Source organism: Eumetopias jubatus, unplaced genomic scaffold (assembly GCF_037043125.1).
Source record: "Eumetopias jubatus isolate StellerSeaLion01/CBP00866 unplaced genomic scaffold, mEumJub1_p1.0 scaffold_1, whole genome shotgun sequence".
Taxonomy (NCBI): Eukaryota; Metazoa; Chordata; class Mammalia; order Carnivora; family Otariidae; genus Eumetopias; species Eumetopias jubatus.
Genome location: NW_028274807.1, coordinates 153,921,412 through 153,934,911, shown reverse-complemented (window position 1 = coordinate 153,934,911; position 13,500 = coordinate 153,921,412). Strand labels below are relative to the sequence as shown.

Below are 13,500 nucleotides of genomic sequence, written 5' to 3'. Positions count from 1 at the left end.
ATCAATCTTTGAACTCTATCACACAAAGTTTTATTAGAAACATAGTGGGGATTTTGGAGAGAGGACTGCTGAACTTTGTGTAGTGAAATGGAAACTTGAATTGCCAGTATAGAGGGCTTAATTAAAAGATAAGGAAATTCACTCATTCACTAGAAAATAATTGAACAACTGCTTTGTGCTAGGCATTTTGCTAGGCAGTTAGGTAGTGGTTACTGTTGGAGTTAGTTTAATTCATGATTAGAATATTATTTCCCCTGAACCTCAGTTTCTTGGGGTAAGCCCAACCTTATCTACTTTACAATGAAGCTCAGTTGAGTTTCAGTATATGAAAGCACTTGGTGGATTTCTGTTTTTCTGAAAGGGGAATTTGGAGCCATTATAAGCTTTTAAGGAGTAAAGTATCGTGACCACAAAAAATGGGTGGAGCTTGTGTCTGGTTCATTTGAGTGCAGGAAGTCACCGATGGGTACAGAATATAGGATGTCGGAGGCTATAGCACAAGCAAAGGTAGAAATGGTCCATGACCACTACAGTAGTGGAAAGAGAGATGCCTCTGGGAATGAGGCAGGCAAATTATGGGAGCAAAAGTACAATGGACAAATGGAAGCGTAGGAACCAAGAGTCAGACGGGGTTGATGGCCAGGCAGCAATGAATGAAGGACATCCCCGGGGCAGAGATTATGCCTTTTCATTTCCCCACACCTAGGGATCAATTTCCATTTGTATTAGGGGATCCCTTGCCCCTGTGTGATCCTGAAGTCCTCGTTTTAGACTGGGGTTCCTGAAAACAGCCTCTGAGACTCTGAGATTAGCATACAGGAAATTGAATGGGGAGTCGTCCTGGGAATACCTATGAGGGCGTGAAGGAGGCAAGACTGGAACAACAGGAAAAATTGCATTAGCGTGTGGCCGCAACAGATGCCCCAGCTAATTGTACGGGGCGGGGCGCTTGGAATTGGAAGGGCCTGTCAAAGTTGTCCCAAATTAAGGCAAGAGGGCAAGTATTTATTTTGCTGCTGCCCACCCCTCCACATATTCTCTTTTAACTACCCAAACCACTCCGCACCCCACCCCCACCCCTCCACCCCGACCACACAGTATGCTCTTAACACCACTTGCCTTTCCATCAGCCTCGAATGTCCTTCCCCCTTTCCGTTCATCAAAATCACAGTCTTTTTAAAAGCTATTGTGTGCTGGGGCGCCTAGGTGGCTCAGTTGGTTAAGCGACTGCCTTCGGCTCAGGTCATGATCCTGGAGTCCCGGGATCGAGTCCCGCATCGGGCTCCCTGCTCAGCGGGGAGTCTGCTTCTCCCTCTGACCCTCTTCCCTCTCGTGCTCTCTATCTCCCATTCTCTCTCTCTCTCTCTCTCTCAAATAAATAAATAAATAAAATCTTAAAAAAAAAAGCTATTGTATGCTGAAATTGGAAATTGAATTCATTTCTCCTTCCTCGGAAGTCCCAAAGCATTGTGTTTGTTGCTCTGTTGTCCTATCTGTCCTGCTTGCATTCGAGTTGATCTCGTGTTTGTGTTTTCCCTTTAGCAGGTTGTAAATTCCACAAGCTTCCTCCTTTATCTTGTTAGTCTCCCCATAACCGGCATCCTGCTTAGCACAAAACAGACATTCAACCAATTGGAACTAATTGCAGCCAATGTTCCAAACTGTGAAGAGAGTTTCTCAAGGAAATCCTCCCGAAGGGTATGAGGACCATTTGCCAACACCCTGTATTTTTTTCTTCTTCCAGAAAGATGACATGAATTTGAGTGCCTACTATGGGACAGATACACACAGGGCTATTGCCCAGCGTTCTTGTTGAGGTAAACTTCACAGGCTATCAAACTAATCATTTAAAAACGTGCAATTCAGCGGCACGTAGTACGTTCACCATGTTGCGTAACCACCACGACGGTTGTTCTTAAACAAACTGCACTGAGTCCGTGTTCCCCAGAAGCTGGGCACATTGCCACGAGGAAGGGATGGGTCCAGCGTCTCAGAACGGAGAGTTAACCTCACCTTTGCAGTACTACCTTTGTGTAGAAATCGCGCTGGCTTTTCATGTTTCTGGTGCTGAATGGGAAGAAACTTTCTTGTCAGTGTTCTGAGAGGGTCATGTTGGGGTGTCACTGGAGCTTCCAAATTCCCCATCCTGAGGGAATTCGCCTGAGCTTTGGGACAAGGGAAGGCCTGAGGGTCTTGAGGTGATGGATGACGCCCCCCTCAGGACGAGGGATGGCAGCGGGCAGACTGCACCCCACCCTGTCTACGGCTGTGTGCTCAGAGGGACAAAGGGACAGTGAAACCCCTTCAGCCCATCTGTCTCTCGGGGCCCTAAAATTTCCCTCTTGCTGTGATTAAATGAATACCATTACAAGCTCTATCAGGGAATAATCATCTTTCTTTCCATCACCCTGGAATATATTCCACGTTACAGATGAGGGGAAACTGAGGCTGAAAGTAATGTGTTCAGGCTCACACGGGAGTGCAGAGCTAGGATTTGCAGGCCGGGCGGGGCGGGCCCCACAAAGGGAGGTTTTCTAGGGAAACTGCCCGTGAACCCAGCCTAGCCCTCCCTGCCAGGCACCCCAGCCTCCTGGCCACTGCTGCCCATGGCGCCACCCCCCCACCCCACGTGGCCGCCTTGACAGGTTGCCCTCTGGTTCCTCTTGCTGCCAGCCCAGGGCGCCACAGCCACATCAGCTGGTATCGCAGCCCATCAGGAAACGGAACACAGGGCGCCTGGGTGGCTCAGTTTGTTAAGCGTTTGCCTTGGGCTCCCCGTGGTGATCCTGGGTAGTGAGATCAAGTCCCACGACCAGCTCCCTGCTCCACAGGGAATCTGTTTCTCCCTCTCCCTCTGCTCATGCTATCTCTCACAAATAAATAAATTAAATTAAAAAAAAAAGGAAACCAAATACGAACAGGATCAGGAAAAAAAGGCTCTGTGAGGCTATATACAAGTTTATTTTTGTCTATAAAGGCAACACCCACTTACCCTTCTAAAATCACTTCTCTGAAAACCAACTTTTTGGAAATGCATCCTTTATAAATGTAGAGCATGTAATAATGTGTAAACTTACAGAAGCATTTGAAACAGATAACTCAGTTAATAGTTTGCAAGACAAGTTTTTTGGGGAGAGGGATTACAGGTCTCTCCCGACTTGATTAAAGTCTCTACTTAATTCTGATTAATTAAGGCTGTAAGAACAGAGATTTATTTTAATGGTGTCAAACAATTAATGATTATGACCTGTAAGAAATGACTGAAATTTTGAGTCATCCAACAGTTAAAAAGGAGGCCAATATTTTAAAAGACAGGATGACATTTTTCACAACTTCATAATTTTTTGACGGTCCAGTTTATGCCACATCAGTAATAACTGTTAGTTGATTATTCTTGCCTTGCTTGATGGCAGGTACTTCAAACTTATTAAGGAAGCATTGTCATACTTCATTAGACCTTGTTATTTTTAGTTTTGAAGGCTCTGTACATGAATAAGAGACCCTAAATAAATGTATCTGCACCTACATATTATTTGTGAAATTTGAATATTCATCTGTTATAATAAAAACAAAACATTCTCACAAGCATATGAAAGTGTGTTTGAATCTCCACAAATGTGTTTGGATCTTTTAATGCCTTGTATTTCACGTTTGGAAATCAGACAATGCTAATGCCTTCACATCCTTACACTTGTAATCAGCATCAAAAGTTTGGCTTCCATTAACAGATCATCCTTTAAAATGAAAGACTCAAGATCCAGGTTCATTACTTCGCTATTTGTTTCTGAGTACACCCGGCTTCCGGGAATACACCATGCTTCAGATATATTATTAGAAAAGCCCTAGGACGGCATGCCAAAGTTTTCTGTATTGTTCCACAAAAGCTAGAAGTTCATTAAAAGGGCCCATTTTTCACAGCGAGCAGCAAGGAGTAGCAATTGATTGCACCAGTCAATCCTCCACAGTTCCTCCTGGAGAACGCAATCAGTTCGAGTTAGAAGGGAATGAATGGTCCTTCCCTTACAGGATTATGGATAGCCTCACTGAAATGCTGCTTAGCGCTCTCCTTCGGTTTACTCATCCCTGCGGGCAGGCCAGGAGACAGGAGGGCTGCCGCAGCCCCCTTGAGCTCTTGCTGCACTGAACTTGCCTGTGGCAAGAGGAAAAGCTGACTGCGGGGTGAAAAGCCCGCGCTCGGCTGTGGATGTAAGTCTTCTTCCTGCCACTTGCTCAGGAACTCTTACTATAATACAATTTTAAGCTCTTGACGCGGGACGCTTGACTCCATCTTTTGCCTCTTCATTTTCTACAGAGCATCATGGAGATCGTGATCCCCCGTGGACTGCGTGTAGGATGAGCTGGGAGTGTCTGGCGGGTAGAGTTGGAGGACCCTGCAGTATTGGCAGAGCATGAATGGCCCCCTGCAGGTTTTGAAGAGCTGTACGATGTACTTGCGGAATTTCTCCCCTAGGAAAAAGTAGATGACTGGATTGAGGCAGCAGTGGACAAAAGCCAGGGTCTCTGTGGCCTGAAGGGCGTAGTCCAAGTGCCTTTCAAAGTTGCAGTCCTGAAGGACCTCCAGTTCCACCAGTGTCTCCAGGAAGAGCACCACATTGTAAGGTGCCCAGAACCCCAGGAAGAGGGCCACCACAGCAAAGACCATCCTCACCGCTTTGCTCTTCTTCTCGTTTTTGCAGTGCTGCAATGTCCTGATGATCATGGAGTAGCAGAACAGCATGGTGCCCAAGGGAACCACCAGTCCAAGAATGTTGATCTCCAGGGAGCTCAGCACCTTCCACCTCGTAGAGTTGAGAGAGTACTCGGTTTTGCAGTAGGTATGGTTGTGCTCAGTATAACAGGTGCTGAATAAAAGGCCTGGAAGGGAGGCCAGGACAGCCACGGACCACGTGGCCAAGCTGGTGATAACCCCATAAGTCAGGGTCCTCGCTCTCAAGGAAAACACCGCATGCACAATCGCCAGGTATCTGTCGATGCTCATGAGCATGATGAAGAAGATGCCACTGTAAAAGCCCACCAAGTACATCCAGGAAATAATCTTGCAGAGACCTAGTCCAAAAACCCACTGGTCTGCAGCATAGTAGCCCCAGAAAGGGAGGGAGAGCACGAAGAGCAGGTCCGAGATGGCAAGGTTGAGCAGGTACACATCCGTCATGGACTTGAGCCTCTTGTACTTGAACAGGACGACAACCACCACAGAATTTCCAAAGAGACCAAACAGAAAGACCAGGGAGTAGAGAGGGGGCAAGAAGAGCTCCCCAAACGCCTTGATGCCTTCTTTGGTGCAAGGCTTGGGGATGTTTTCGTAGAGATAGTAATTGCTATAGATGCTTTCATCCAGGGTGGTGTCTGCTATATCCGTGGGGTTCATTTTCAAATCTACCAGCACCTTGACTCAGGTCTGAGCCCAACCAGAAGCTAATGAGGGGAAGAGCAAACAAGATTTCTGTAAGAACAAAACCAAATCAAAGTGGTGCTGAATACAGAGCATAGTTGCTTAATATTTTGCCCTGGATCATCACACACCCTTCTCAACTTTCCCAAGTTGAAGGGCTCCATTCCCCACAGGGCAGTGCAGCCAAATAGAAGAACCCTGCCCTTGGGAGTTTAGCAGATTCCACGTTCCAGCCCTGCCCCTTTCCTATCCCTCTGAGGGGAGCTTCCGTTCTCTCATTTGTAACTGGGGACAGAAAAACCTCCTTCTTGAGGAGGCGTTTTCAAGGATGCATTTCTAAACAGTAGTCTGCGGTTACTGAATCATTTGCAAGCCAGTTGAGATTTCCAACAGTCCTACACCCAGAACCACCTTTGTGACATAAAAGCAAAAGAAAAAACAAAAAGATGAAAAATCTACGCATGTTTCCCCTTCAGATTATAGCTCCCAGAACTCAGTAATTGCTTAGATAATCATTGGGCTAGAAGATTGGTCACCTGCCTTTATATAAAAATTCTAATTCCTCCTGCAACCTTGACACATAGATTTCAAAGTATGCTCCCTGGTACTGTGCATTTAATCCTACCCCCATGCTCCTCTCCCCCACCACCCTCCCAACAAAAATTGGGCGCTCTAAGCCAAACAAGCATACTGAACCGTGGTGCAGATGACTCATAAAAGCTTCCAAGAGGTTAAATGAGGCCACACGGCTATACGCAGAACTTTTCTTTGGGCCCCAAGTCCCGGTAGGAGCTTATGGGGTGGTAGGGGGCTCTGATCTATGGTGTTTGCTGGTTTCTGTGGTGCAGATATTTGCACCACAGCAAAATTCCAGCTACCAACCAACCTCACAAAATTCCTGAATCTTAGCAGTCTTGAGTTGGTGCAAGTTGTCTCTGGCACACACCGCCAGGTCCCCTGTTCATTCTAGAACACCATCTTAGATGGGAACATGCCTGGCCTTCCAGGCTCCTTCTGGGCCAGTCTGATGCTAAGGCCCTTCTGAAGGTGGCAGCACTCAGATCATTTCGCAGTACTCGGATAGTAACTTGAGGGAACTTTTTGGTCCTTTCATCAAAACTGCCTGCAAAAATCAGTCCTGTGTACGGAATCCTATCACAGAGGGAATGAGGCTGACAGACCTCAAAAAGGCACCTCACGGCCAGAAATGAAATCCCTCTATCTCCCAACCGCCCTTATTTCCTATCTAAATGGGCAAGTGAAGAGGTTAAAACCTTCTTAAAGTTAAAACCTTCTTAAACCTTCACATGTTCACGTGTGAATCAGAGCAATTCAGGGATGAAGGGCTTTGTGACTCAAAGCTACTTCCTCTTGCTTCCTTCTTAATGCCTGTGTTCCTTATTACAACACTGTTTGGTAATTCACATCTCCCCCCTGCCACCCTCACCACCACAAGCCCAAACACTCAAACGACAAACTACATTTGGTTTCGCAAGATAGAGATTTGTGTTTCCTCCTGCAAACAGATACTGAAGACGTGGGGCATCGCAGAGCCCCTGAAACAATGTTGTAAAATGATTATCAATTCTAATTAAATAAATAGCAATCCTGGTCTCTCTCCACCATTTTGCCAGTGAAAAATTAAGGAACAGACGAAGCTGAGGAGTTAGGAAATTATCAGGAGAACAAAAAAAGGAAACACAGCTGGCAAATGGTGGGAATCAGCCTTATTTGCTTTCTTGACCTGGGAGTCTTGATAGAAGCAAGAAACAGAAAAATGTGGATGTTTGATAAAAATTATGTGTGTATTCTGAGCATGTGGACTTGGGCCAGAGGTGCACAGGGAGAGAGCCCTGCATCTACGAATGCCCCTCAGATGAGGGCTCGGAGGATGTGAGTAGTAGATGGTGTGTGAGCTCCAAGATAAGAGCCAGCTGGGAGCCCCAGAGTGCTCGAGATGCCTGAGTGTTGGGACTAGGTGGGTGGTGGGCCAGCTTACAGCATTTCCAAAGTCCACACACCTGTCCAGTGTCTAGAGAGCAGTGTGTGGTCTGAGGCCCTGGGAATGGCCCCGTCCCCACTTACCTTGCTTTTCTGACAGTGGTTCTGAGGAAGGTCCGTGAGCCAGTGCCAGGCTTGCTCGAGAAGCACAGCGCTAAGAAAGGTGCCTTTGAAGGGCGCGTGGCTTCCTGTGAGCACCAGCTCTATCCCTCACCCATCTATGCTGAGTTCAAGTGGGTTTTTTTGACAGAAGTAAGAAGCAGAAAACGAGTGACTAAGAGTCACTCATTTCCCCAAACTGAAAGCTAGGAAGGTTTGCTCTCTCCTAGATTAAAGAGGAAAATGAAGTAAGTTTTCTTTTAAAAGAGAAACTTCTTGATTTTTAAACATTTATTTGCTGGATTTCTAATTTAAAAAATTGCCTTTGGCCGGCTACCTGCAGTAGAAATGATCTTTATGTTCTGGATCAGCGGGCTGTCTGTTGTTTGCCTCCGGAGGTCGTGCGGTGGTGGGCAACCACGATGTGCCATATCCTCCAACAAGTGGGATCTGAGGAGGCCAGAGGAGGAGGCCAGACACATGCAGGAGAAAGGGTAACCAGAGGGGAGAAACACGGAGTGTCCAGGAGGGAATCGGAGGGCTTTAGTCAACCACATTCAATAACTGGGTGTAACGTGGCATCCGACAACCTAGCTTCAAGCCCCCTTTGCAACAGGAAGACCCCTCCCCACAGCCCTCTCCCTGGAAATCGTGGGGCTCCCACTGACGGTGATTGTGGCTGAGTCCCTCTGAGTTCACGTGGCGGTCACAGCCAAGGGGCGGCCGGCAGTCCTGTCTTCTGTCTATTGCCGCCTCAGCTTCTGCAGCTTCCAGATGTCTTCCCTCTACTGTCCACAGTTGCTTAGCTCTTCTGTTCGGCTTAAAAGAGCCACAGAGGGCATTTTCCCTATGGAGTTTGCATGAAAAGGAACTAAAAAACTGAGCCAGAGCCACGTTTATCACCCTTTGCTCATTATTACCTCTCTCAAAGAGTCTTTTCAGTTATTTTTTTTTCTTAAATCACCTCCCCATGAAATCTTAACACTGTTTATGATGTGGTATGTGTATATCAGCGCTTTATACATAAAAAGAGGAGGGGTTTTTGTTCACCCCCCAAAACCAATTTTTGCCTCCTTGAGGGCAATGCTGCCTTTAGTAAGAAGGCATGAGTTAGAGTGGTGGGTCCCCAGGGGCTCTTTGGCCCCAGGGCTCATGGATGAAATCTGAAGACACTTTCTCTGGGGATGGGAGGAGCTGCTTTTGGCTTCTAACAGGAAGAGGCCAGGAATGCTGCTAAAATCCTACAAGGCAGTGGACAGCCCTCCATGACAAAGAGTGCTCCTGCCCAGAATGTCAACAGGGCTGAGGCTGAGAGACCTGAGCTGGGGCAGTCATCCCCAGCGTGTAGCTGGGGAACCAGATTCACAGATACCCTGAGAAAAAGAAATGAAGATCTGCGGTCAAATCAGTATGGGGAACTCTGGGCTTGGGTTCAGGTTAAACACCGCTCCAGACTGCAGCAGTCTTGGGGCTTTCCGATGCCAATATCACTGTGAACTCTGGAAGCAGATATAGAATAAAAAAGTCCCTAACATATTTGGCCAGTGAATCTATGCCCATTATACAGAGTAATTTATAGAATTAACATATTTTTAGGTTCTGCCACCCTCTTTCTCTTCAGTGGAGTGGCCAGGTAAGGTTTGGTGAAGGCAGCCTTGCAGCAGAAGCAGAGATGCAGATCCTCGTGAAGACCCCGATGGGCAAGACCATCACCCTTCAGGTCGAGCCCAGTGACATCATCAAGAACGGAAAGCCAAAATCCAAGACAAGGAGGGCATCCTGCCTGACCAGCAGCATCTATTTTTGCAAGCCAATGGCTGGACTACAATATCCAGAAAGAGTGAACCCTGCCCTTGGTTCTTCACCTGCGAGGTGGCCTCATTGAGCCTCCCCTCCGTAAGCTGGCCCAGAAATACAACGGCGACAAGATGATCTGCCATAATGCTCCCTGCACCCCCACTTGGTCACCTGCCATGAGAAGTGCGGCCACACCAACAAACTGTGCCCCAAAAAGGCCAAACAGGGCCCATTTGACCAGAGGGCGGCCTCCTGTCCAAGCCCCTAGGCTTCAATAAATTTTCCCTTTCGTTGACCGGAGCAGTAAAAAAAAAAAAAAAAACTCCCTATTTTTAGAAATGCGGAGCTTGAGGAAGCTTCTATCATGGAATACCAGGCCTTGAGGGACAAGTTAGAGAGCTGGGGGCACAGCTGGGAGCTGGGAAAGCCCTGGTCCAGCCCATCTGAGCACAGTGCCTAAGCCTCCGTGGACCTGGCCTTGGGGGAGAGTGTTTGGGTGTTAGGGTTCTAGAACATGTGATAGCCAGAGGCCCCAATGATCATGTGTTATCATTGGTCATTGTGGGTCTGGAGAAGTCCCTTGAAAGGCAGTTAATGCTCCCTCGACCGAAGCTGCCTGCATGAGAAGCATCCCTGAGTCCGAGTGAGGGAGTACATAGAACATGAGTTCCAGCATCTATGTTGGTTGTCAGCACCGGCTTTGAGGCCTGCTCCGTCTGGCTGTGGATCCCAGTGACACCACTTCACAGCTATGTGAACCTCAGTCTTCTCATCTGCAAAAGGGGTGCTACTGCATGAGGACGTTGAGAGGACCAGTGAGCTAATGTTGGTGCCCGATATAGACAGGCGCTCCACAAGATCACTAGTGTTGAAAATCAGTAGCATCGACAACATGCACAGTACTAGCTTTCTCTCATGAAGTAGCTGGGCTTGGCAGGTGGTCGGTAGCCACAGCGAGGAATCTGGGAGATACCTGGATGCAGACTCAGTGGGCCACATTCCACTTCTGAGTTAGTGTTAAAGTGAAGAGCACATTTCAGGTTCAATGGTTATTGCCCTGGAGAAAATCAGTCTTCAGGTTTGCAAAGTCATAACGTTAACTGTCCTGGAGAAACACTAAATACGTTCTCCCTTCAGTAGGGGTTTCAAAACTAAACAATACTCCCCACCCCCCAAAAAAGGTCACATATTTACTAATGTCTATTTCATAGATGGGGAAATAGAACCTAGAGGGGGACAGGGTATGCTCAGGGCAGCACAGCCTGAGACGCAGTCAGGCCTAACACATACACTCTGACATTTTCAGACACTATCTTCCACTGGGCTGAGAAACTCAAACCAGACCAGAGAGGAGCAAGCAGACCAGCAAAATGCACTCAGGGCAAACCCTCCCCGAGGCAAGGTGGTGTGCTGCCCAGCCAGGGCGGCCAACAGGAAGGAAAGCCATAACATAAGCCTACAGCGCCCTCTGGTGTACCAAACCTTATATCAACACCAAAAACGCTAAAGTATATTCCCCAGGCCACGCATGCCACACCAACCCACGGGAACCAGCCTGTGTGGCCCTGGAAGCCACTCCCAACGCCTTCAGGAGGAGCTCCATGGGACTCAGCTGCAGAGCAGTGGTAGTAAAGCATCAAAGATTTTGGGGCACCTGGGTGGCTCAGTTAAGTATCTGACTTCGGCTCAGGTCATGATTTCGGGTCCTGGGATGGAGCCCCATGTCTGGGCTCCCTGCTCAGCGGGGAGTCTGCTTCTTCTCCCTCTTCCTCTCCCTCTGCCCCTCCACTTCCCACTCATTCTCTCTCTCTCTCTGATAAATAAATAAAATCTTAAAAAAAAAAAGCATCAAAGATCTGGAGTTCAGACCTGTTTACTTTCATTTAAAATGAGAGAAGGCTGCCAGGCAGGGCTACCCAGGGCATCGTATCCAGGGACCAAGCAACAGCAAGCTGGAGCTAGAGGGGGCAGCTTATGTTTGACAAGCAGGGAGAGGTTAGTTAGTTTTCATGGGTTCTCTGTTGGTTGCTAATTTGGATAATTTGAGGTCTTGGGGCACAGGAACTGTCCCTAGCTCCCTGGTATCTGGTCCCAGGGTGATTAGGTCTGGTAGACAGTAGCCCCAGAGCAGAGATGCTGATAAGGAAGTGACTGCTCAAAAAGGGGAACTGATCGGCCTCTAGCCAGGGCCTCAAAATTGGATCAAGAAAGCACTTAAACAAATAAGCCATTTTACAGGGGAGGTTTGAATACACAGACAAAACTTTGGTAAGGAAATAGAAAATTGCAAACAATTAAATTAGAAATTGATTTTTAAAGAGATAAATAAAACTCCCTGTACATTTAAAAATTAGAAAACACATTTTCATGTAACCTGGACAAAGAAAATATCATAATGGAAAATAGAAAACACTTGTAACTAAATGATAATAAACTATCACTTATTCAAAATTGTGGTAGGCAGCTGATGTGGTCCTGAGAGGGTAATTTAGCCCTTAAATGTTTATATCAGAAGAGAAGAAAGGATGAGAACTGTTCAACTAGAAAAAGAAACAGTAGAAAAGGAATTGTAGAATAAACTCAAAAATGGTATAAGGAAATAAATGATAAATATAAGCAGAAACTAAAAACAAAATTTGACAGTAAAATAGACCCATTACAGTATCTGAAAACACAAAACTGACAAATCTCTAGGAAGATAGGTAAAGGGAAAAAAAAGGAAACAATCTTGGAACATAAAGGGAGTTATAAATACAGAGCAGAGATTTGAAAGATAAGAAACAGGAGCACCTGGGTGGCTCAGTGGGTTGAGCAGCCAACTCTTGATTCCAGCTCAGGTCCTGATCCCAGGGTCCTGGGATCGAGACCTGCGTCAGGCTCAGTGCTCAGTGCAGAGTCTGCTTAAGATTCTCTTTCTCCCTCTGCCCTTCCCTCTCCCTCTACTCCTACTGCTACTCACTCTCTCTCTCTAAAATAAATTAATTGAATAAAAATTTAAAAAGAAGGATAAGAAGGGCACCTGGGTGGTTCAGTGGGTTAAGCGTCTGCCTTCAGCTCACATCATGATCTCACATCGTGTCCTGGGATTGAGCCTCACATCAGGGAGCCTGCTTCTCCCTCTCCCTCTGCCTGCCGCTCCCCTTGCTTGTACTCTCTCTCTCTGTGTCAAATAAGTAAATACAATCTTTTTTAAAAAAAGATAAGAAACATTATGAATGATTGCATCACAATGAATTTGAAAACTTAGATAAAATGGATCAATTACTAGAAAGCGTATTTGCCTAAATTGACTCAAAAATAAATACAAAATCTGACTTATAATCTTTTTAAAAATTGAATCAGTACTTTAAATGCTTTGCACAAAAACAAAGTAAAAAAAATTCAGGACAGATGGACTTACAGGAAAATCCTACCAAACCTGCAATATACATATAGTTCTAATCTCATACATCTTTTTTCCCCAGAATTACAAAAAAAGAATACTCCTAAACTCATTTTATGAAGTTAATATAAACAAACTGTATGAAAAAATAAAATTATTCAATTTCACTCATGAATATATTGATGCAAATATGCTATATAAAATACTAACAAACCAAACACTAAAACTGGCCAAATTAGTTCATTTCAGAAATGCAAAGTTGGTTTGATATTGTAGAATATATTAATGCAAATCACCACACTAACAAAATAAAAGAGAAAAGCCACTGACATAGAAAGAGTGTTGAATAAGTAGAACAATATTCATGATTTGGGGGAAAAAAAAACACACCATAGGACATTAAGAACAGAAGGGACCTTTTTAAAATCGATAAAGGTATCTGCATAGAAAATCTCTGAAAAACAATGTTTAACTGTAAATAGCAAAAGCCATTCCTTTCAAAATCAGGACCATGACTAGAAATGCCCACCAGCACCAGTTCTATCAGAGCTGGTAGAAAAAGACAAGATTTTTAAATAAAAGATATAATGAATTCAACAAAGTTGCAGGATACAAAGTCAATACACAAAAATCAGTTGCATTTCTACATACTAACTATGAATAATCTAAAAAAATTTAAGAAAACTTCCATTTACAATAACATCAGGAAGAATAAAATGCTGAGAATAAACTTAATCTAGCAGGTCAAAGACTTGTATTCTAAAAACTATAAAATGTTACTGAAAGTAATTAAAGAAGACACAAATAA

General features: G+C 45.5%; 1 protein-coding gene across 1 annotated transcript; it reads right to left on the bottom strand.

Annotated features, from left to right (window-relative positions):
• Positions 1 to 2,942: 2,942 nt before the first annotated feature.
• On the bottom strand, positions 2,943 to 7,636 carry CCR4 (C-C motif chemokine receptor 4). The gene is made up of 2 exons (XM_028107220.1): positions 7,499 to 7,636; positions 2,943 to 5,436 (listed from the first exon to the last, which is right to left on the bottom strand). Exon 2 carries the CDS (start codon positions 5,387 to 5,389, stop codon positions 4,307 to 4,309), a length of 1,083 nt encoding a protein of 360 aa, XP_027963021.1. The 5' UTR covers positions 5,390 to 5,436; positions 7,499 to 7,636; the 3' UTR covers positions 2,943 to 4,306.
• Positions 7,637 to 13,500: the final 5,864 nt, after the last annotated feature.